Here is a 24,439-nt window from a genome sequence, read left to right on the forward strand (position 1 = left end):
AACTTGTATTTACCTACAATTTTTTTATATTATATACCGTAATTGGGTTATTTTGAAAATATTTTGTAAGTAATTTGCTGGATGAAAAAGAAATGAAAAGTGGAAGACAAATCAACAAATATCGACCAAAACACCTTCCAACCCAAAAAAGTCCAAAAAGCTAGCTAGGGTTAGATACTGTGAATACTTTTTAACCAGTGATGATGATGATGTAAATCTTGTTACAAAAAATTAAGAACTTGATGAGAAAAGAAGACACTCTCATGTGTGTATGAGAGATACAGAGAGACGATCTGTTTCTGTTTCATTGCCAACCCAAAAACCAAACCCTATTCTTTTGTCGCTCTCTCCTCTTCTTTCTCTCTCTAGAATCGACCCATATGCATACATATATCACGATTTTCGAATTTGATCGGTGAAAACGAACGATTTCGAGAGAGAGACACAGATGGCGGCGTACAGAGCCGACGATGACTACGATTACTTGTTCAAGGTGGTTCTGATCGGGGACTCTGGTGTGGGAAAATCGAATCTCCTCTCTAGGTTCACAAGAAACGAGTTCAGCCTCGAATCCAAATCTACAATCGGTGTTGAATTCGCTACTCGGAGTATTCGCGTCGATGACAAGATCGTCAAGGCCCAGATTTGGGACACAGCTGGTCAAGAGAGGTTTGTTTTTTACCCCCAATTCTCACTTTTTTTTTTTTTTTTTTTTCATTATGGTATATTGGGTTTCCGTTTGGTTGCTCGGAAAATGTGTGATTTGTCATGGGTTAAGTTTCAATTTTTTATTGGCTTTAGTGATGCTAGGGTTTTATTGATTTCATGACCTCATTAGGGTTTTATTTATAGCTTTGTGCGTCTAGATTCTAAATGAGAATTAGGTTTGCTTTTAGGGTTTATGCATACAAAAGTAGGACTGAAAGAAGAGAGGGTGGGAATGCCCTGCACCAGTTGTAGTATGTTTTTCCGGAACCAATTAGACAGGCATTTAATGAATGACAAATTGCCTATAGTCATCTTCCAGTATATAAGGATATATCAATGTCCAAACCTACAATCCATTTTATTATTCGCTGTAGAATTCTATGGATTTGGAAGTAGGATTTCCAGTGCGATTACCGGAACAAGGTTCCCCGTTTAAAAAGAGTTTTCTTTACCAAATGGTGGACTAAGGTACTTGACACCCGTAAACAACATCAAGAGATATTACAGAAAATTCAAGCTCACACCAAGGCTTGTTGGGAGTTTGTTCCAAAATTACTTCCCGTTACTCCAGTAATTAAAAATTCTTTTGTCCAGATTCAAACTGAATCAAGACAAAAATAGCCACGATTATCCGAACATGAATTAATTGTGAAAAGCATGGATTTTATAAAAGAACAATTCCTGCAATCCCTTTCCAGAGATGATATCAGCATGCAGTCAGGCACTAGCAGCCAAGGTCCAGAAGATAATTTAGATACAGAGCTAGATGAAAATGAATTCGCAGTCTTAGCTAGCGAATTCTAAGACCCTACCAACAATAAACCCAACATAGGAGATTTTTGGGACTCATTGACCAGTCTCATTTCAGAAAAGATCAGTCAGGATAAAGACAGGAAAGGAAAAGGAAAAGAGGAATGACTTTTTGTCCTCCACTCCATCCACTTTACAGCAGTGTCGGCAAAAAACGACAAACTCACTTTCAGCCGAAGAAGATGCTTTGTCGGCCATCCAGCCTCAATCATACAGCTGTCCATTATAGGACAATAAAGATAAGGTGCTGAGTCATCTACAATCAGCAGAGGATCAGGACGATCGACTCCATCCACCTAGGACATGCCACCTGTCCTCCTTATTCTTATCTTATCTTTTTATATTATTTATAAAAGGGAGGCTTCACCCTTGTTGAAGGCATAAACTAATTTTCATAAGTTTTTTAGTTTTCATATCAGTGCGCTCTCTCTCCAAAGGTGGTTTTATAGTTACTAGAACTAAGGTTTCAGATTTTGGTTGGATAGTATAGCTATCTTTGATTTGCATAACAACTTCTAATCTAATTAATTGTTTTCCAGCTGTTTGACAAAAAAGATTTGTATAATTATTCTGTTTGATTAAGGGTATAATATCTTTAATATTTGTTCCCTTATTCCTATGCGTTCTGGAGTTTCAACAAAAGTTGTAACAACTAGTGGTTTATTTGAACTTATAATTCCACTAGGTTTAAGTTCCAGAGATTGGGGAGGTGGATGGACAGAAGTAATACTTTGACCATCTGTTGTTACACAAGTTTTCTGAATATTCTCAAGAACATTAAGTTGTGCTTCTGGAACAGTAATATTTTCCTTATACCATAAAGGAAAAGATTGAAGTTTCTGGTGTTGCTCGAGGTGTGTATAATACTGAAGTTTAAGCTGTTTTAGCTGTGATTTGTTATGGTTTGCAAAACACCATTTTCTAAATTCTCTGTATTTATCCTGTAAAAAATCTTGATTTAGGATTTTACGATTCTCACTTCCTGGTGTAAAATCCATTTAGATTTCAAAATTCATGTCGCTTGCTGTAGGGCTATATGGCCTTCTGGATTCATAAACACCATGTGGTATTTGGTTTTCTGAAAATTGAATTCCCTGAACTACTGGATCTGTAGTATTGTCAGGGTTGGTGTCACTAGGAGGTCTGGAAGGCATTCGTTGTAACACTGACTCTACGGGTTCAGAGGTAGACTGTCTGGAGGACTCAGGTAGATCTATTCTGCAAGATGGAGCAGTTCTATAACTGGTACTAGACATACTTCTGGACAATGGTCTATGTGGCCTATTGAAGGTAAGGTAGACATTTCCACCTTATGTCTGAATGACATCATCCAGTGATTGACGGATGATGGGTCTGGCTGGAACAGCATTAGGAATATGCCATCTTTCTGGAAAGGTAATGTTTTGTTAAGGTATCATTTTTGGCACAGCAACTTGACTACTGAAAAGATTAGTATCAATTAAGACTCTGTGTCCTAATTCACTCTGTTTCTGAATGTAAGGATTTAAAGTGGTTAAAACCTTTAAATAAATTCTGAAAATTACTGTAAAAGGTGGTGATCCTGGAAGATAAGTTTATCCATGGGATAGCACTTAGTTCTAAGGCTTTAAACAAATTAGCATCGGTAAGTGCTATGCTTAGGTTTGGATATATATTAAAGTATACGGGACCATGGGAGAGGTTGGTTTCAATAGCTTCCATAAGAGATGCCTCCAATCTAGGCATCTTCCATTTTGGAGGGTACACTGGATACTGGTATTTGCCCAAGAAGGGTCAAAGGTTTGAAAGCTATCTGGACAAGTCCTATATGGACATACTTGTTTTTTTGTAAGAATGGGTATAAATCCTGTATGTGTAAGAGATACATAATCTCATCCTCATTCTGTATAGAAGCTGCATGTTCAAATGTTTTGATTATTTTTTTGCTGGAAAAGTCAAAGGTGCCTATCTTATAGGTAGTATCAGGTTTGACTTTAGGGATAGTCTATTTATCTAGGGCTTCCTTTACATCCTGGTATGCTACTAGCTCTCTAGCTTCTGATGTGGAAGCTACTGTATTGGCTACTGTATTGGATACTGTATTGGCTACTTCTTCTGAAGGTACAGTACTCATATGGTTGTATTGGGACCATATATGTATAATTTAAAAGAAATATAAAATAATATGAACAACAATAAACATGGCTCTGATACCAATTGAGGTGCTTGACACAGGGTAAAGCTAAGGACGTCTGTCAACGACTTACGAGGACACAACCTAACCGCAATCACTGCTAACGGTTTACCTTTACGCGACTTGGGTGACGTCCCACTTAACCTAACACTGTTCTACCCTCGATTAAGCACAAACACAAGAATATTACTGTTCATATTATTATTATATTAAATCTAAATTATGCCATATATGGTCTCATGAATTTACTGTAAAGAGGGTGGTGGTCGATTGGCTGCAGCCAACAAGCAGATCTGCTCCTGTAGATCCCTTTCTGTACTTTCTATCAATGTAAAATTCTGTAAATGTATTAGTCTTACCGTCTGTAAACGGCGATTGTCAACTGCTAACCAATAATTATAATGAGATTTATAAAAATCTAATAAAGCATTTAATTCAACAAGTTTGTCAACGGGCATGCATACATGTAAATGGAAAGAAAAGGAATACTTACAATCAGAACTTCAGAATTTATTATATGTTATGGAAGGCGTACAAAGAGAGCACTTGAGAGGGAGAGAGAGCGCATTGATATGAAAACTAAAAAACTTATGAAAATTAGCTTCTGCTTTCAACAAGAGTGAGACCTTCCTTTTATAGATAATATAAAAAGATAAGATAAGGATAAGGAGGACAGGTGGCGTGTCCTAGGTAGATGGAGTTGATCGTCCTGATCATCTGCTGATTGTGGATGACTCAGCACCTTATCTTTATTGTCCTGTAATGGATAACTGTGTATGATTGAGGCTAGATGGCCGACAAAGCATCTTCTTTAGCCGAAAGTGAGTTTGTCGTTTTCTGCCGACACTGTTGTAAAGTGGATGGAGTGGAAGACAAAGAGTCATTCCTCTTTTTTCTTTTCCTTTCTTGTCTTTATCCTGACTGATCTTTTCTGAAATGAGACTGGTCAATGAGTCCCAAAAATCTCCCATGTTGGGTTCATTGTCAATAAGGTCTTGGGATTCGCTAGTGAAGACTGCGAATTCATTTTCATCTAGCTCTGGATCTAAATTATCTTCTGGACCTTGGTTGCTAGTGCCTGACTGAATGCTAATATCATCCCTGAAAAGGGATTGCAGGAATTGTTTTTTCATAAAATCCATGCTTTTCACAAATAATTCATGTTCGGATAATTTTGGATATTTTTGCCTTAATTCAGTTTGAATCTGGACAAAAGGATCTTTAATTACTGGAGTAGCAGGGAGTAATTTTGGAACAGACTCCCAACAGGCCTTGGTGTGAGCCTGAATTTTCTGTAATATCTCTTGCTGTTGTTTAGGGGTGTCAAGTCCCTTAGTCCACCATTTGGTAAAGAAAACTCTTTTTAAACGGGGAACCTTGTTCTAGTAATCGCACTGGAAATCCTACATTCAAATCCATGGAATTCCAAAGCGAATAACAAAATGGATTGTAGATTTGGACATTGATATATCCTTATATACTGGAAGATGACTGTAGGGAATTTGCAATTCATTAAATGCCTGTCTAATTGGTTCTGGAAAAACATCTAACTGGATACCAAACTTATCCCACCAAAAGAGAAATCAATTTGAAAGATCGTTTTTAAGAACATCTGGAAGAACACGAAGAAACCAAGAATGGCTTCGTGGGGATTTTGGTAATAAAATGCGTGGGTGAAAGTATCAATATAATCCCAGTAGCTGTAACGAGATTCCTTATTACGAATCTCAAGGGTCCTGGTAACATGAGGATGCATACCCCAAGCTTGCATAGGCATAATTTTCTGGATTGTGGTTTTGCTGTAATTGATTGGACTAGCTGTACTGTTGGGATCATCCAAAGTATGTTTGAACTCAACCGAAGCAGTCTCCATAAGAATCTGTTCAAAGATATATCTGTATTGATCAAAGTGGGGTGGAGAATGTTGAATAGTAAGATACCGTCTTTTGATTTCCCATGGATCTGACATCCATTGTTCATCTTCTGTATTAATATAGATGACTGTTTCCTCAATTATTGTATTTTGTAAATATGGTTCTGGAGGAGTAAGGAGGACATCTTTAGCACTTTGGCTAGATTCTCTTTTTTTACTGAAAAGGGCAGCTTGCAGCCCTGGAAATTCTGTATGGTATGGATTCTGTACATGGTAGGGATTAGAACCCCTTTCTCAGCCCCTTCGGCCGGGGCCTTGGCCTTTACTGGACATTTGGACCCTGCAAGTATTCACGGGTTAGAAAATCCGGTAAAGAATTCTGTTCTTCTTTGATATACTCAATATCAAAGTCAAATGCTGAAAGTAGGCTCTGCCAAGAAGTAAAAATTTGTTTTTGAGCTAAATTCTAGGCATCTTTTTTAAAGATTTATTTTGCTGCAGAACAATTAACACGAATTAAAAAATGTTGATTTAATAGATCATCCTAAAATTTAGAAACACATTTAACAATAGCTAAATATTCTTGTTTTATTGTCGGATAATTTAAAGCTGCTTGCTTCCAGGTTCCTGAAGTAAAACGTAAAGTTCTTTTTTACTGTTGGGATTAAACTGTTTTAAGATACCCGCCATAACCTTGGTTAGAGGCATCTGTTTCAACTATCTTTTTCCATTCTGGATTTGGTAAGGCGAGACAAGGAAGAGTCTTGATTCTGAGTTTAATTTTCTGAACGACTTTTGTATGTTCTGGACCCCGTGGTGAAGGATTTTTGCGAAGTCTGGTATAAAGAATTGCAGCATCTGTTGCTAAATTGTGGTAGTAATCATGAATATAATTTAAACTACCAAGAAATCTCTGTAATTGAGTTTTATCTTTGATTTAATCAGGAAATTTTGATGCAAACTCAATACTTCTGTTAATTGGAATTATAGTGCCATTATGAATATTATGGCCTAAAAATCGGACAGTAGTTTGAAATAGTTTCATTTTTGGTGCAGAAACAACCAAACCATTTATGATAATAGCATGCTTAAAAATATTAAGATGTTTAATATGCTGGTCAATTGAAAATGAAAAAATAAGAACATCATCAATATAACAAATAGCAAATTCTGTATAAGGATTGAATAGGTCATTCATGATGTGCTGGAATTCAAATGGAGCATTTTTCAATTCAAATGACATAACATTCGATTCAAAATGTCCAAAAGGTACTGTAAAAGCAGCTTTATACCTGTCTTTCTCGGCGATTTGTATTTGCCAATGTCCTGATTTCATATCAAATTTTGAAAATATGATAGCATCCTGTAATCTATCTAAAAGATCTTTTTATTTGGAATTGGATACCTTATCCATTTCAAGGCATCATTAAGAGGTTTATAATTAATAACCAATCTTGGTACACCCCTTTCAATTTCTGCATTTTTGTTAACATATAAGGCTGTACAACTCCAAGGAGAATAACTTGGTCTGATAAGTTTTTTCTAGAGAGGAGTATTTATTTCTGTTTTGCACATTTCTAAATACGCTTTTTTCATTTGATTTGGGCGCGATCTAGTAGGAATAATGCGCTCATTAAATCCTGGTTCATAACGAAGAGAAACTATGTGTTTCTTTTTTTCCCAAAAAGCATTAGGAACATCACTGCAAATTTTTGTATGGAATTCCTGTTCAAGGGATTTAATTTTGTTCTGTAAAGAAGATTGCTGTAATCTTTGTTCTGTAGTGAGAAAATGAGTTTCTTTCTGTAAGAAATAAATTTGTTTTTCTTTAAAATTAACTAGATCCTTGATTTGATCTAATTCTTTTGTATAAGGTTCTGCTATAAATTCAAAAATAATCTGTTGATTATTTAAAGTTATGTATGCCAATAGAATCAATTTTAGTAATTGGCATCAATAAACATAGAAATGGTGTCCCTAAGATGATTGCTTGAGACATATTCTTAATTGCTCCTTTGGAAATTTGCGAACTCTTTGATCTGCAAAAAACAAATATCTTCGCAGGCTCTTAGACAATCTCCAATGGTTACTCAAATCTATCATCAAATTTGAGTTTGGTGAAAAATCACTCATTTTTCTTGCGCCAACAATTTTATCAAATAGGTATCAAATTCAGGATTTCATGTTTCTTTCATCAAACTGATGACCAATGTACCTTTCATCAAATCACTGTTCATAGCCGTTTGATTTTAACCTCCGGATGACCACCTCAAGGCTCAAGGCAAAAATTTGTGAAAAAATTACACTGACCGGTCAACCACCCCGGTCATCCTCCTAGTTGTCTGCCCGGTTGACTCCCCAGATGACTACCTCAAGACAAAAATTTGTGAAAAATTTACACTGGCCAGTCGACTGGCCGGACATCCACCTGGTCGATTTGATGAAAAATTTGATGCACCATTGGAGATACTCTTAGCCTTCACTGACAGTTACTTGGATAACATTAATTAGAAAACAATTTATCAAAAAAAAAAAAAAAATTAGAAAACAACAAATGCGGAGAGGCTCACCGCTCCCCAACACGATCTCTTATTGTATTCTTTCTACGTGATTGTGAGCTGTGTGACATCTGCTGATTAAAGACAGAGTGCGTAGCACCTTAAAGACAGCTTTGATGAGATTTCCCATCATTGACTTTGTGAGTAGAATTTGAAATTTTCAAGAATTGGGTTAGCTGAGGAAGATAAGGGCCCCGTTTGGTGTAGCTGTTAAAACAGTTTATAGATTATAGCTTAACAGATTATAGATTATGACTTTAATCAGAAGTTGTTAATCTGTTTGGTGTAGCTTTTGGATTATAAATTTAAGTTGTTGAGTAGTGTTTGTTAAATAAGCTGTGAAATAGCTTTTTCAATTAATTTTTATTTTTTGTTTGTTTACATTTCTCATAAAAAATAATAATAATAATTTATAGTCCATTTGAGTCTTTTTCTATTTTTAAAAAAATGAAAAATAAAAAAAATTAAGAGTATTAACCATAAATTAACATGTCTACAGTAGAAGCTGATAATCAGAAGCAAGGGGTGAGCAGTTTCTCAGAATCAGCTTTTTTGAGTTAAAATAAGCTGTTAGAACCAGAAACTGTTTGAAATAAGTTTAACCAAACAGTCCAAAATAACTTTTTCAAAGCTAAAAGCCATAAGTTGGCTCTGAAAAGCTGAAACAAACACCCCCAAGAAGTCTCTTACCATATCCGGCTCAGAAAAGATAACCTTACTATCTTCCTACTGGATTATGTGTTCTGTGCTTAATCTTTCAAATATGAAATAGCTTGAAATGCTAAAAATCATAAATGGATCTATTATTCTCATTCATACATATGGAGTTGCAATGTCAGAAAGGGGCTAATTGTATTAGAGGTTTTTTTCCTGGCCAAATAGAGAGTGCATTTGTTTCATTATTTGTACCTACCTGGGTAAGTATGGCTCTGAAGACAATTAATGTGTGAGTTAAGCATATTCAAAAACTTAATGTTGTGATTAATATTGATATGGGTCTCCGTAGTTTTGTGGCTACAACATTTGCAATAAGAAAGATCAATGTGGGTGCATTAAGCTCTATGGTTCTAATGACTACAAGCTCGCACTCGATTTCACATGTATGGACTTCTGTATATCTTATTAGGGACTTAAAGCTGCTTTGCTATTGTTTTATGGTTTCCAACCATTGTTGCTGTGGAGTAAAAGCATTTGCAGAAAAGCATTGTGAAGCTTCTTTTGAAGCTAATTTTCAAAAAAGAAAACAAAAGAAAGGGAGAGAGAGAGAGAGAGAGAGAGAGCTTCTTTTGAAGCTATTTTGTGTCAGTTTGTCATTTGATCTTGTCATGCTTGCCAGGTGGAGCTTGCCATTGAATGGCCTATATGGTGAACATTTTTTTTATAAATAAAGGGTAGGTAGCAAATTCTGCCGGGTGTGTGTGCATTCGGTTACAATTGGCAAATTAGATCATTTTTTTCAAAAGATTTTTGTAATGAGGATGATTTATACAATTGGCAAAGTAGCAAGCTATAGGATGACTTGAAAACATTAAGTTGATATAGGGAAGATTTTGATTGTCATTTCAGGGATTCCTGATAAAATAATTTTTGTAGGGAGTCACCAAAAAACTAAACTAAAGGAGGTGCCAAAGAAATATCAAGAACATTATGCTACGGAAGTCTTGTTTTTTGAGAAATTGGGAAAGAGTTGTTTCTATCCTGTTACAAGCAATGTTTTAAAAAGCGGCCGCAACCGTTACGTAACGGTTTTGGCGGTTACCGCCACCCGTTACGACCGCTTTTGCAATGTGATTGAGATTCACAGGTGTGTCTGCCGTAGTGGTCGTAACGGTACCGTAACAGCCGTAACAGCCTGTTACGTACCGTTACGTAACGGTTCCAAACTGTTTCTTCCGAAAAAACACACAAAAAAAAGCTAAAAATGGTGGAAGAGGGATAGAGAGAAGAGGGAAGATAAAGAGGGAAAATGGAGGAGCAAGAGATAGCGAGAGAGGAGGGAAGATGAAGAACATGTTATTGATTTGTTGAAACTGTAAGACCTATGCTATTCTATTCAGCTGCTATCACTAAACCATTTTGTTTGTGTGTCTATCTATATATTGTTTGAAAATAATAATAATAATAATAATAATAATAAATGTGGTCATTATCTATTTGGCTTGGCTAAAATATGTATATATATATATATATTTAGGCTCTTATTTATTCTCTTACTTTTGTCATTGTTTATCTTATATATAATAGTTAGTGATTGATTTTTTGTATAATATAAAGTCATTAATTATTAAAATAAAATGTAAAAAACTCAGTTTATAGTGATTTAAAAATATGAAATATATTGAATCATATTTAAAAATTTACAAAAATTGATCAATATTTATTTTTAACCTAATAAATATGATTATGGAAAAAAAAAATGTGTATCGGTAAGTTTTTTTCAAATTGTGCGAAAAATAAGAAAATTCACGGTTCCGATTACCGCAACCGTTACACTACGGCCTTTACACTCCGCAATCGCAACCGCGTCACCACCACCGTTACGGCGATCGCAACCGCTTTTCAGAACCTTGGTTACAAGTGACTCGTTGACGCATTCATTAAGCTTTTTAACATACAAACCCCTTCATTGTTTCTGGTTTGGTTTACTAGATTAGGTTAGATTATATTTTTTTATGAGGGTGTAACAAAGCAGTATTAATGGTTAGATAAGTTCTAAGAAATTATTAATAATGTTTCTTTATCTAACAACAAAGTAGTTTATTACTTTATGGAGGATATGATTGTCATGGAGTAATATGTTTGGCATATAAAGTTTTGAATACCTTTTTTTGTTTTTAGGCCTTCTTCACTTTTGTTTTTTCTTTAGCTTTTTCTATTTTAATTATCTATTAAGAAAATATTTAAAATGTTTCTTTATCTGAGCAGTGCATTACTTTATGGAGGATATAGATGTGATGGAGTAATCTGCTTGGCATGTGTAGTTTTGAGCATCTCTTTTGTTTTTCAACAATGCTATAGAGCTCTAAAAGTAGAGCTGGCAGTTCCAAAAAAAAAAAAAAAAAAAAAAATTTCAAGCTAAAGCATCACATCAAATTGGACCCCACACACTTCCATGTCATTAGTGCATTGTTTAGAGCTCATTTCCTAGAGCTCTCAAGTATTTTTCTTTGTTTTTAGGTCTTCCTCACCTTTGGTTTACTTTACCTTTTTCTATTTTCCTTTTGGATGCTGTAAGATGTGTCTATGTGATGGAGTAATCTGTTTGGTGTGCGCTTTACCTCAGATTTCTAAGGAATGTGTTTGATATATCTATATATGCTAAATGCAATCTGAGTTTGGGCCTCAATGTCCCAAAAGCCCCCTGTAATATGAGGATTTCTGTTTAACATACCTTACAGCTTCCTACTGCAACATGGAGTTTAGCTTGGTCTACTCTTGAAGTTTACTTACACCTGTGGTGCCATTAGGGATACAAGAAAATGAATTGTTACTTGCTTATTGCTTGCCTACTGTAATTATTATGATCATTTGTTGAAATACTAAATTTCTTATTCTGAATCTCTGATGCTTGAAAATAATCATTTTGTTTTCATCGCCAAAGATACCGTGCAATCACAAGTGCATACTACCGAGGAGCTGTTGGTGCGTTGCTCGTCTATGATGTCACCCGACATGTTACATTCGAGAATGTCGAGAGATGGTTAAAAGAGCTACGCGATCACACAGACTCCAACATTGTGATAATGCTCGTAGGGAACAAGGCAGACTTGCGGCATTTGCGTGCTGTTTCGACCGAGGATGCAAAGGCCTTCGCTGAGAGAGAGAACACCTTCTTTATGGAGACATCTGCCCTCGAGTCTATGAACGTTGAGAATGCGTTCACAGAAGCGCTTACCCAAATACATCACGTTGTCAGCAGGAAAGCACTTGATATAGGGGAAGACCCTGCAGCCTTGCCTAAAGGGCAAACCATTAATGTGGGAAAGGACGATGTATCAGCTGTGAAAACAGTTGGTTGCTGCTCTGCATAGCTGCTAGAGTAAAAGATTTACGAGTGTGATTGAAAAGCTTGCTTGCCTTGGAATGTCAAGAACTCTACATTGCAGCTCCTGGTTTCTTCGCCTCTCACTTTATTGCTTGATTTGTTCACTGATATGGTTTCAGTGGCTGTGATTTTGGAGCTTTGTCGGAGACTTTCAGTTTGTAGTGTATAAAGAGAAGTGGCATACAAATTCTCCTTTCATACAATGCCAGTTTTTCTTGTAATATGTACTTTGGTTGTTTCCCCATCTGTATTGTTTCATTTGTCTACTCTGGTAGTTAGTGTTTGTATCTGGTTTCTTGGTAAAATTCTTGAATCTTGTATAACTTATCAGGTGTTATAAATTTGTTTATCAAATTATGCTTCTTTAAAAATATTCTGATACATAATCACTGCACTGTGGAAAGTTGACTCGGTTGTTGAATGGCGACGCCACAGTGCCTATTGAGTGAGTGGCAAATATAAGACTCTACTCACTATATGGTAACATGGACTAGCCTGTGATATATCAATTATAGATTGTGTGCACTTGATTTGCGAATATGATTTCGCCTTTTTTTTTTTTAAGATTGTGTTTGGAGAATGATATGAATCAAACCTAAAATGTTCACAGGCAAGTCAAGAGAAGAGAAAATGTGTTAACAGTTCTTGTGTTGCCACTAGGGTTAAAGGGCTCTTTAGCGACCTTCTTCAAGTGAAGATATGGCTTAATGGAGAGAGGCTGAGACCGATAAGTCTATTGATATAGAACTAATCACAAAACAATCTTAGTTATACTTATCAGATAATCAGGCCCTTCAGATTGCTCCACCTATGCTTAATTGGGCTCTTGAGATTGCTCCACCTATGTTTAATGCAGTTGGTTTTGTATATGTAAACTTATTGATGCCAAATTATGTCAATTCCTTTTCTGAGAAGATGTTCAGCTAAGATTCAAATTGAAATTGGCCAGTGTGGTCAATTTTTGATTGGTCCTAGATTGTTGCCAAATTCCTTTTCAAAAAAAGACGTTGAAGTTAAGATTTAAGCCGAAATTGGCCAATGCGGATTGGTCTTTTACATTGATGTCAATTCCTTTTCGAAAATGATGTTGAAGCGAAGATTTAAGCTGAAAATTGACCGATGTGGTCAATTTTGATTGGTTTCACTCACAAAACCATGATCAATCAAAACCAAACAAAGTGGTCTATTTCGGCGCGAAAGTCAGCTTAAGCAGCAGTGGTCCTTTGTTTATAAATCTTACTGCATAGCCAAGGTGCACAAATTTCAAACTATGCCAGTGCATCTTCTGGTTTGCTTAATAGACCATGACATAATCTCAATCCATTTCCACCAATACATTTTGTAGAAACAAAAATAAAAAAAATGTTCATGTGCTTAATTCAAAGATATTGTTTATTAAAACAGGCACTAGTTCTCCCCTTTGAGGATTAAAAAGAATAATGCTCATCAATTTTATGCAACACTATTAAATAGGCATTCAATAATTTTAGAGTACTAACTCAGCACGGTAACATGATACTTCTAAATTAATAAAAACACTAATCATAAGATCAAGTTGAGTCGTTTTGACCCACTTTTCCTGGACTACTAAATAATTTTCCGAGATAATTCATTTATTCTCCGAAGACCTATTCTTGCAATGCAAACAAGTTCCCTCCAAACAATGGACAAACTTCTTCAAACTCTTCATCCCACAAGCTTTTTCAAGCATATCATCCCTGAATACCCTGAATTCCAAATAGTCTGCTCGAGCATCCTCACCATTGTTGCCGACAAATTTACAGTGCAATACATTTATCTCCCTCACACACTTCAATCTCCCATCTAACATAATTCCCAGAGCAGCACAAGACAATGTAGATTCACAAACATCCAAAATCTTTAACCCAGAAAGCCCCTCAACCAAACAAGTCACTTCTCTCTCCATCAATACACTTGCATGAAGCCTAATCTCTGTCATGTTCTTGCACCAATCAGCCAATTGTGAAATTACCAAACAACCCCCATTCGGGCTAATCCGTGCCTCGAAAATTTTCAATTTTTGCCAGTACAGGAGAGAGACAAAGATTGGAGCCATATTCACAGAGGCTTCAGAGGAGAGAGCAACACTAGTGATATTGGGAGTGTTTTCTGCTATGTAGACAGTGCCAAAGTATCCAAACTTGTGTTTAGAAGGGAATTGGATCGAAACCCATCCATGGTAGTGATTGATGGCTAGTTTGAGGAGGTGGGTGAATCTCAGCCGTTGTTTTTTTCGATGAAGGGTGTCGATTAACCGGAGGTCAAGATTGGAGTTTTTGAAGAGGTTGTGTAAGGTTGCTGAGAGCCATGAATGACAAACATAAGGTGGGCCAAATAACTGGTTATGTGGGCTTAGAAAAGAAAATATTTTTGATAGTAGGAAGGGGTTTAGATCTTGCCATGATGGGTTTTGCTTCTGCTTCTTCTTCTTCTTCTCCATTTGGGATTGCTTGTTGAGATTTGCAGGGTGAGAAATTTGAGTTTGGGATTTTAAGAGAAAATTTGGAACGTTGTGAGACAACTCTGTCTATATTTTTGGTGTGAGCGTTAAACTTTAACGGTTAAAGTGCTGAGAATAATAATTAAGTTCGGTCCATATTTGGTGTGGGCGTTAGAAGAACATTTAAAGGAGCTTTCCTAATTCAAGAGGACCAAGAAAATGACAAAATAAAATTGTAAATGGTCCATACATTATGTGGTTTTTCTAATTTGAAAAGACCAAGAAAATTACAAAATAAAATGGTGGATGACTTGGACTTTTCCGTCATTCTTTGCCACTCACTACTTTTATTTATTTATTGAGAAAGTAACTGACAAAAAAAAAGCAACAAAGGAATCAATAATAATGTCAGGACAAGTCTACATCACTTTCAATTCTAGTGTCGGTTTTCATATATCGTATTTGAGGTACAATTTGTCCTCAATTAAATAAATATATTTATTTAGATAATTGTGTTTATTTGAATCATATTATTATTTTTTTATTTTTTTGAGTTCAAAATCTCTTCTAAATTTTTTATGATTATTTACTAAAATTGAAAAGTGATGGTGGGTTTTTCAAGTTTAGATTATCCCAAACAACTCTTAAAATTTAGATCATTTTAAATAATCCTAAATTTTGCTGCTGTTGAAAGTAGTGGTATTGAAGGTTCGACCTGTGCTCTTCAATCTTGGGTTCAAGATCTCTATTATGGTATCGTTTGGAAAGTGGGTTCACGTTTTGTCATTTTGACTTTTTTAACTATTTTAAGTCTTGTTTGTCATCTACTATATAATCCATCTTTTTATCTTTTTATCTTTTTTCTATCACATCACCTCTCTACTTTTCTGCACATCTTTTCGTAAAAAGACAAAAAGTGCACTTTTTTAGTACACCCCAAACCAACCCTTAGTCTGGAATTAAAAAGTTTGATTTGGAAAGTGTTTTTAGCTTTTTTGACTTTTTTATAAGAGAAAGAATGCAATGATTATGGATTAGATGTGATATTTTGTCTTATTAAACTAAAAAATCTATTTTATTTTTTGTAATTATTTTAACCAAAAAAATTCTCAAACCTAGCTTCTCAAACATAGGCTATATTTTTTTATGACTCTTGATCGAAATTGAATAGTGATGGTGAGTCCTCCACATCCTCTCCAGCTTTGGGGTTCCTGAGTCATTAAAAAAAAAAAATAATAAAAAAAAATAAAATAATAATAATATAATATTAGAGATTTTAAAAGTTCTATTAAAATTTTTATCAAATGTCAGGTATGGAACACACATCATGTAAATCCTACACCTTGTAAGATATCTAATAAAAATTTGATAGAACTTTTCAGCTTGTCTCAAATTGAGATTAAGATTGGACCCGTCTAGTTCGGCCCATGGATTTATTTTTTGGGTCCGTTTTGATAATCCGAACCGTGCAATGTGTAGAACTCGTCAAGTACTACATGCTTATAAAAAATCACGTTGATCGGATATCAATAGCTATGTGATCAAATCAGTTTTGTATAAAAAAAATAGACGGTGAAACAATTAAGGGTTGATAAAAAACTGTTTTGTTCACATAATTATCGATATCTAATCAACGTAATTTTTTGCAAACATATAGTACTCGACGAGTTCTACATATTGAACGGTTCAGATTATCAAAATAGAACCTGTGATGAATCTCTACGGATCCAACAGAACAGAACGATCCAGTCCGACCTTGGACTGGACCAAAGTCACTGCTTTTTTTTACATAAAAACTTCTATTGCACCGGTCGATGACTTGTATCAGCAAAAACTGGCTGCGTGGCAGAAGGCCCACCGCGCCTTAAACTTTTGAATAAATTACAAATACATTTCTTAAGATTTATTTAAAATATAAATTGTTCTTGTGATTTGAAAAATTATAAATATTTTCTTATTAGAATTTTTATTTAACAGAATTAACTAAAAAAAATAAAATTCATAATTGTTCTTCGATACAATAGTAAAATTACCTAAATTATTAATTGAAACATATTCTAACGTCATTAAAAACGATTAATTGACTTGATAATTTATTAATAAAAGAGACAATTTGTTATGAAATTGAAAACCTCAAAAGTGAGACGTAATTTTTAAAATTACAAAAAATAATTTATATTTTAATCAAAACTCAAAAAGTGTATTTATAATTTCCTCTAAACCTTTTTCAATGTAACGTTTTCCTAACGTTAGCGATCTATTAATGATTCTACGTCTTTCCCTTCCAACTTTTTTCTCTCGGACAAATTATGCCCTGGTTTTTATATTTTGTTATTTATGTTATTTTAATTGACTTAAATTTGATTCTAAATTTTTAATTTAGTTTTAATTTAGTTTAATTGATTATAATTATAAATAATTTTTAATAAAAAAATAAGTACAAAAGTGACAAGTATTGTACTTTTAAAGATAAAATTATAAAACTGTTGGACAATTTTCACTGTATTTAATGAAATAAATAAAATTTGTTTTATATTTAACAACAAACGAAATACAGAAGAAATAAATGATAGGAGAGAGTTTGTTTGATTACAAAAATAAACAAGAAAATAACATAAAATAAATAAAATAGATTTTTATTTTGTTACAAAAACAAAATGAAAATCTGAAACAGAAAAATAATAAAACAGAAAATAAATAAATTACTTACCAAATTAATTTCTTGAACAAATTTTCTGATCAAGTCCAGTGTTTAACACTATGTCCTTAAGACAAATTCGTCTTCTCCACGGTGGTTTCAGATTGTAGACGTTTATCTCCTAGGATAAAATGATCAACAGCAAACAATAGTAACACTACAAATTGTTTGCACAACGAACACACTTTTGTGTTTACACTCTTGCTCACAAGAAAAAAAATGCAGCAAAATGCAGAGAGAAATTATAGAATATTTTGGACAAAATTGAAGTCAAAACATCAAATGAGGGGTTGCCTATTTATAGATGGAGTGGTGGCTGTTTAATTTGAATTAAATAGGTACAGATTTGAATGAACAGGTATGGTACTTGTTCGGTTTGAATAAACAGATATAAATCTGTTGGGTTCAAATTTTGAACAGATAAAACCTGTATTAAACAGATTTGAATTTGTCCGGGTAGGGAAAAAAAAACGGAGCCCATTTTGAATTCAATTTTCGAAATTCAAATTCCAAAAAATTAGAATTTAATTTTAGAAAATAAATTTCAAATATTTTTGGCTCAAAAAAATTGGTATTGGGTAGACACGCGCAACCCAACCACACACCACCGCCCAAGCCCAGCCCGCCCGCCCGATCGGACTGACGACGGCGGCGACGTGCTCGCATGTGTTTATTTTGGATCCAATGGATCTAGCCTATTTTGCCCATAACCTCCCACTATACAAAACTTGGGTGCCCTTTGGGGCCTACCCCAAGTTCCAACCCTAAGCCTTATAAACCCATTCAAAGTTTCCCATCAAATAAATGTGGGACAAGCCTTTATTCAAACCTTTAGGAAATTTCACCAAAAACACCATTTCCATGGAGCTCTCTTTGGCTTCAATTTCCCATTCACTCGATAATGATTTTGAGCAACTAAATATACCACGTGAATCACACGCGACATAGAATGCGTTACCACTTAGACCTGCCAACTTTGGCTCATGGGTCCTATCTAAAATTTAGATCGAAGTTAAGGAAAAATCTAATTTCCAAAACCATTTCTAACAATCCCTCACATAAATGGAATTTGATGACAACAGAAATGCAACAATATGCAGAATTTGTTGAAAGAGTATAAATCGAATATATCTTGTATCAGGATAGGTAGTTTTCAGCCTTGAACCTTCCCTAATGATAATCTATCGGACTTACTAGCTAACCAATGGACGCGATGCTTTGAATTGTTCAGCCGTTTGTGTAAGCCAAGACAATAAATTTCACACAAAATATCTTCTGACACACCGTGGTTCTCGTGGTTCTGTTCATTTTGGATTTGAACGCTCATGGTTGTTCATGAGTGCTTCTAGAGAATTTAGCATCTTTATTCTCATAGAACCGACCCCAGTTCGACACTCATATAGATGATTCTTATTGTGAGTATCTCTTATACTCGTCTTGATTTTATGTCTAAATCAAGATATGAGTAATCATTAAAAGCTAAGCTTATCCTTAAACCCCTGCATACAACACATGTTGTAGATATCACTCTCACTATAAGAATGGGTAGAGAATTTTAATCCCTTGGTGATTTCTGGCGTGCCACACATAACTTAGTTGTCCCTTTGAACTTAGTTCTTGGGATCTCTAGTCATATAAGTACCATTATGATGACTCTTATGTAATAGACTTTAATCTCATTCCCTTCGATGAACTGTACACTTGCTCTTTTGTCAAACCTTTTGTTAACGGATCCGCAATATTCTCTTTAGATTTTATATAATCTATTGAGATTATTCTATTTGAGAGCAATTTCCTTACAATATTATGTCGACGACGAATATGTCGTGACTTACCATTATACATATGATTCTGTGCCCTGCCTGTTGCAAATTGACTATTACAATGAATGCAGTGCCACATTGGAATGTCTTCTAAGAAGTGACGAAGCCATTATGTTTCTTTTCTTGCTTTGTCTAAAGCAATGAACTCAAATTCTGTTGTGGATTGTGCGATGCATGTTTGTTTCGTGGATTTCCAAGAAACAGCAGCGCCTCCCAGAGTAAAGACGTATCCACTAGTGGATTTTGAATCCTTAGTATTTGATATCCAATTGGCATCAGAAAAACCTTCGAATATTGCTGGATATCGAGTAAAGTTCAAACCATGATATGGGTAAATCTTAGATATCTAAGAACCCGAATGATCGCTTTCCAATGGTCTTTTCCGGGATTACTAGTGTACCTACTCAATTTACCAACAGCATAAGCTATATCAGGACGAGTACAATTCATTAGGTACATTACGCTTCCAATGATTTGGGAGTATTTTAACTGAGACACTGTATCACCTTTATTTTTCGATAAATAAAGACTGATGTCTACAAGTGTTCTAACTATATTCATATCATCTTTGATAAATTTACCAAGAATTTTCTCAATATAATGAGATTGAGATAATGTATACCCATCAGATGTTTTAGTAATTTTCATTCCTAATATTACATCTGCGACCCCCCATATCTTTCATATCAAATCTTCTATTCAACATTTGCTTAGTTGATTTGATCATGTTTTGACTGCTTCCAATGATAAGCATGTCATCCACATAAAGACAAATGGTGACATAACCTTTGTCAGTGTTTTTAACATAAACACACTTGTCACATTCGTTTATCTTAAACCCATTAGTAAGCATAGCATGATCAAAATTTTCATGCCATTGTTTAGGTGCTTGATTTAATCCATAAAAAGATTTTACAAGCCGACAAACTTTTTTTTCTTGCCCTGGCACTACAACCCCTTCGGGTTGTTCCATACAGATCTCTTCATTTAGATCACCATTTAAGAAAGCTGTCTTAACATCTATTTGATGTATTTCTAAATTATACAATGCTGCAATAGCAATAAGCATGTGAATTGATGTTATTCTTGTCACAGGGGAATGTGTGTCAAAATAGTCCAGACCTTCCTTTTGTCTGTAACCTTTTACCACAAGTCTTACTTTACACTTGTCTATTGAACCATCTGCATTCATTTTTCTTTTGAATATCTATTTATATCCACTAATTCCCAAGTATGATTTTGCATGATGGATTCAATTTCATTATTAACAGCCTCTTTCCACAAAGGTGCTTTAGGACTTGTCATTACTTCCTTAAAGCTTTGAGGTTCATTTTCTAATAGGCATGTCAGAAAATTTGAACCAAAGGATTTTGATGTTCTTACTCTCTTACTTCGTCTTGGTTCATCATCAGTTAAATCCTGCTGGTCGAGACCATTACTAGTCTCTTGTGTTTGATTGTCATTAGTCTCTTGACTTTGTGTACAATCATAAGTTCTTTTCTGTGAACTTAATTCATGTCCTTTCTTGTAAGGAAAGACATGTTCAAAAAACACAGCATTCCTTGACTCTATAATAGTGTTCACATTTATATCAGGTATTTCTAATTTATAAGTCAGAAACCGATATGCACTACTATTTTGAGCATAACCAATAAACACACAATCTACTGTTTTTGGTCCTATCTTAGTCTTTTTAGAAACATGAACTTCAATTTTTTCCAAACACCCCCACTCTTTTAAGTATTTGTAGGAAGGCAGTCGACCTTTCCACAATTCATAAGGAGTGTTGTTGGTTTTCTTATAGGGTATTCTGTTAAGAATATAATTAGCAGACAATATTGCTTCCCCCCACAAGTTCTGCAGTAAGCCTGAACTTAGTAACATGGCATTCATCATTTCTTTAAGGGTTCTATTCTTTCTTTCAGCAATTCCATTTTGCTGTGGAGAATAGGGTCCTATAGTTTGGTGAATAATGCCATGTTGTGCACAAATTCATTTAATGGTGCATCATATTCACCACTTTTATCACTTCTAACTATTTTAATGGTTTTACCAAGTTGATTTTCAACTTCAGTTTTGTAGAGTTTAAACATTTCTAAGGTTTCATCTTTACTTCTAAGTAAATATATATAACAATATTTTGTGCAATCATCGATAAATGTTATGAAATACTTTTTGCCATCTCTAGTTTGAACAAATTTAAGATCACATACATTAGGGGTGCAACTCGGCCGGGTTCAGTCGGGTTGGGGGTTTGCCCAAGCCCAGCCCGAATTGTATTTGGTAGTGCCCAAGCCCGACCATCAACCCGAGCATTGCTGCCCAAGCCCGGACCAAGCTTTGTATTTTGAACTCGGGTTAGCCCGAATTGCCCGAATTGTCCGAAATTCACAAGTCCAGAAACCTGTAGGTAGACCAAATGAAACTGAAAGGTGGCGGCTGCTATTTCCTGCCCTAGAGGATCCGCGACTTATAGAACAATCTTCTCAGATTTTGCATCTAGTGCACTTGTTGCTTCATCTAGGAGTAGAATTCGTGAGTCTTTTAGTATTGCTTTGGCTATGGCAACTCTCTGCTTCTGTCCACCAGACAATTGAGTCCCATGCTCACCTACCATGGTGTCCAGTCCCTAAATCCAATATTTAAAATACAAAGGTAAAATAAAGAATTAACAAGCTTATGAAAAAAAAAATACAAAAACTAACCAAAAATAAATATATAAATAAAAATTAAGAATAACTCTTTTATTTAATATATATATATATATATTATATAATTTATATAATATATTAAATTCAATTCGGGTTTGGGTTGTTCGGGTTGGCCATTGATTTTGCTCAAGCCCGGCCCGAATTATAATTTGGGTATCAAAAATCTGCCCAGGCCCGTCCAGATTACAAGATATAGTTGCCCAAGCTCTAAAAAAACTCGGGCTGGGCTCGGGTTGCTTGGGTTGAGTCCACCCAAGTTGCACCCCTAACATACATCAGTATGAATTAATTCTAGAGGTTCGATTTTTCTTTCAACCGATTTAAATGGAGCCTTAGTTAGTTTCGCTTCTACACAAATCTCACATTTGTGATTAGGATCAATTTCAAACTTTGGTATATAATCCAAACCAATTAATCTACGCAAAGTATCAAAATTTACATGTCCTAACCATGCCATAAATTCGCCTCAAGAATATAAGCAAAAGATGTGTTATTCTTATTAATAGCAAGTTTTGGTACAACTGTCATTACATTCAACTTGAAGAGACCATCACTCATGTATCCCTTACCAACATACATACATGTTAGACTTATTTATTTTGATGATTTATTCAATTATGTTTTAATTTATTTGAAAGAGAAAAATAAAATCCAAAATTTATTTTGATGATTTACTTAATTATATTTTAATTTATTTGAAAAAGAAAAATAGAATCCAAAATTTATTTTGATGATTTATTTAATTATGTTTTAATAGAATCCAAAATTTATTTTGATGATTTATTTAAATTATGTTTTAATTTATTTGAAAGAGAAAAATAGAATCAATATTTATTTTGATGATTTTATGTTTTAATTTATTTGAAAGAGAAAAATAGAATCAATATTTATTTTGATGATTTTATGTTTTAATTTATTTAAAAGAGAAAAATAGCATCAAAATTTATTTTGTTCTATTATTTTTACCTAAAACTTTTATCCTAAATGTTATTAGAATGTATTTAATGTTTGATTAAATTAGGAGTTCAAACAGCCCAAATCAGAGGTTCAAACAGTCCAAAACAAAGGTTCAAATAGCTCAGCACAGCAGCAAGCCAAAAGGTTCAAACAACCCAGCCCAGCAACAGACCAAAAGGTTCAGACAACCCAACACAGCAGCAGGTCAAAAGGTTCAAGTGGAAGATATTCAAATTAGTAATGATGGAGTGAAAGATATTCAAATTAGTAATGATGGAGTACAACGGCTATAAACGGCTAAAAATTTAAATGAATACAACGGCTATAAATGGTTATAAATTCAAATGAATACAACGGCTATAAATGGCTATAAATTCAAATGAATACAACGACTATAAATGACCATAAGTTTCATTATATATACCAAAGCCTCTAATGTAAACAAATTACCAAAAAAAAAAAAAAATCGAAAATATTCTTTGATCTATAATCACTCACATCTATTCTCTGAAAAATTCTCTGAGGAGTGTTGTTCAATTTTTGTTTACATCCTCTTTCAGAAATTATATACTGAGACGTATAGCTTTAAGCCTATTTTTCCTGTGTGAGGTTTACAGAAAAACCAGAGCTTCATTTTGTATATCCATTTGGGAAAGATATTTATTGTAAGCTTTCTTTGAAAGCAAAAATACCATTTCATCTTGTAAAAGTGTTGCAAATACTGTGTTCTTGAAATCTTGAGAGTGATTGTGAATCACCTAAGATTTGCACGGGTTTGGGCTTGTGAAGTCTGTGTAAAATTTATGGAGGATTGCTTCATGTTTATGAGGTTGCTAGCACCCCTGTGAAGTTAGAAGATAGTGAAAAATCTCAAGTGAAGCTTGAGAAGTGGATGTAGGCTTGGTTGAAACCGAACCATTATAAATCTGTTTGTCTCTTCTTCCCTAATCTCTTTACTTTCCTACTACTGCTATAGTTATCTAATATTCATGTGTTAATCATTTGATTTACCCTGTATGTTAGTTATACTTCATTGTTATTTTGCTTGATCATTTATTGCTAAGTTCATCATTGTGCTTGTTAATAATTTGTTGTACTAGTAGTTAATTTTATTGGGGTATTATTCATTTTAATTTGTAGAAACCTAATTCACCCCCCTCTTAGGTTATTTTTTGGGTAACAATTGGTATCAGAGCCTGGGGCTCTTGTTTAGATTTAACAATCTTGAGTTTTTGATTCATAGCAACCATGTATTCTACTTATTATGTTGTATGACAAGTTAGCAATATGCCACCTCCCTTTGATGGTAGTAATTACATTCATTAGAAAGAAAAAATGACTTTGTATCTTCAAGCTACCAATTATACTTTGTGACTCATTATCACTAAAGGTCCTAAAATCCCTTCCAAGGTAGTAGACCATATTTGTGTGCCTAAACTTGAGGATGAATTTGATGAGCGTGATTATAAAATTCTTCAAGCTAATGCTAAAACCAAGCTTATTCTTGTGTGTGGACTAGATGCAAATGAGTACAATAGAATTTCTGGATGTATTACTGCTAAAGAGATTTAGGATAAACTTGAAATCACCTATGAAGGAACTAGCCAAATAAAAGAGTCTCG

General features: G+C 34.4%; 2 protein-coding genes across 2 annotated transcripts; one reads left to right on the plus strand and one right to left on the minus strand.

Moving 5' to 3' along the window:
* The first annotated feature begins 38 nt into the window (after positions 1 to 38).
* Positions 39 to 12,521, plus strand: LOC114313999 (ras-related protein RABA1f). Its single transcript, XM_082879860.1, has 2 exons — positions 39 to 669; positions 11,724 to 12,521. Exons 1-2 carry the CDS (start codon positions 449 to 451, stop codon positions 12,151 to 12,153), a joined length of 651 nt encoding a protein of 216 aa, XP_082735986.1. The 5' UTR covers positions 39 to 448; the 3' UTR covers positions 12,154 to 12,521.
* A 1,255-nt stretch (positions 12,522 to 13,776) lies between these two features.
* On the minus strand, positions 13,777 to 14,628 carry LOC114314011 (F-box/LRR-repeat protein At3g48880). Its single transcript, XM_028260447.2, has one exon. The coding sequence runs from the start codon at positions 14,626 to 14,628 to the stop codon at positions 13,777 to 13,779; it is 852 nt and encodes a 283-aa protein (XP_028116248.2).
* Between the last annotated feature and the right edge of the window lie 9,811 nt (positions 14,629 to 24,439).

The sequence above is a fragment of the Camellia sinensis genome, chromosome 7 (genome assembly GCF_055761805.1).
Source record: "Camellia sinensis isolate YWXY chromosome 7, ASM5576180v1, whole genome shotgun sequence".
Lineage (NCBI taxonomy): Eukaryota > Viridiplantae > Streptophyta > Magnoliopsida > Ericales > Theaceae > Camellia > Camellia sinensis.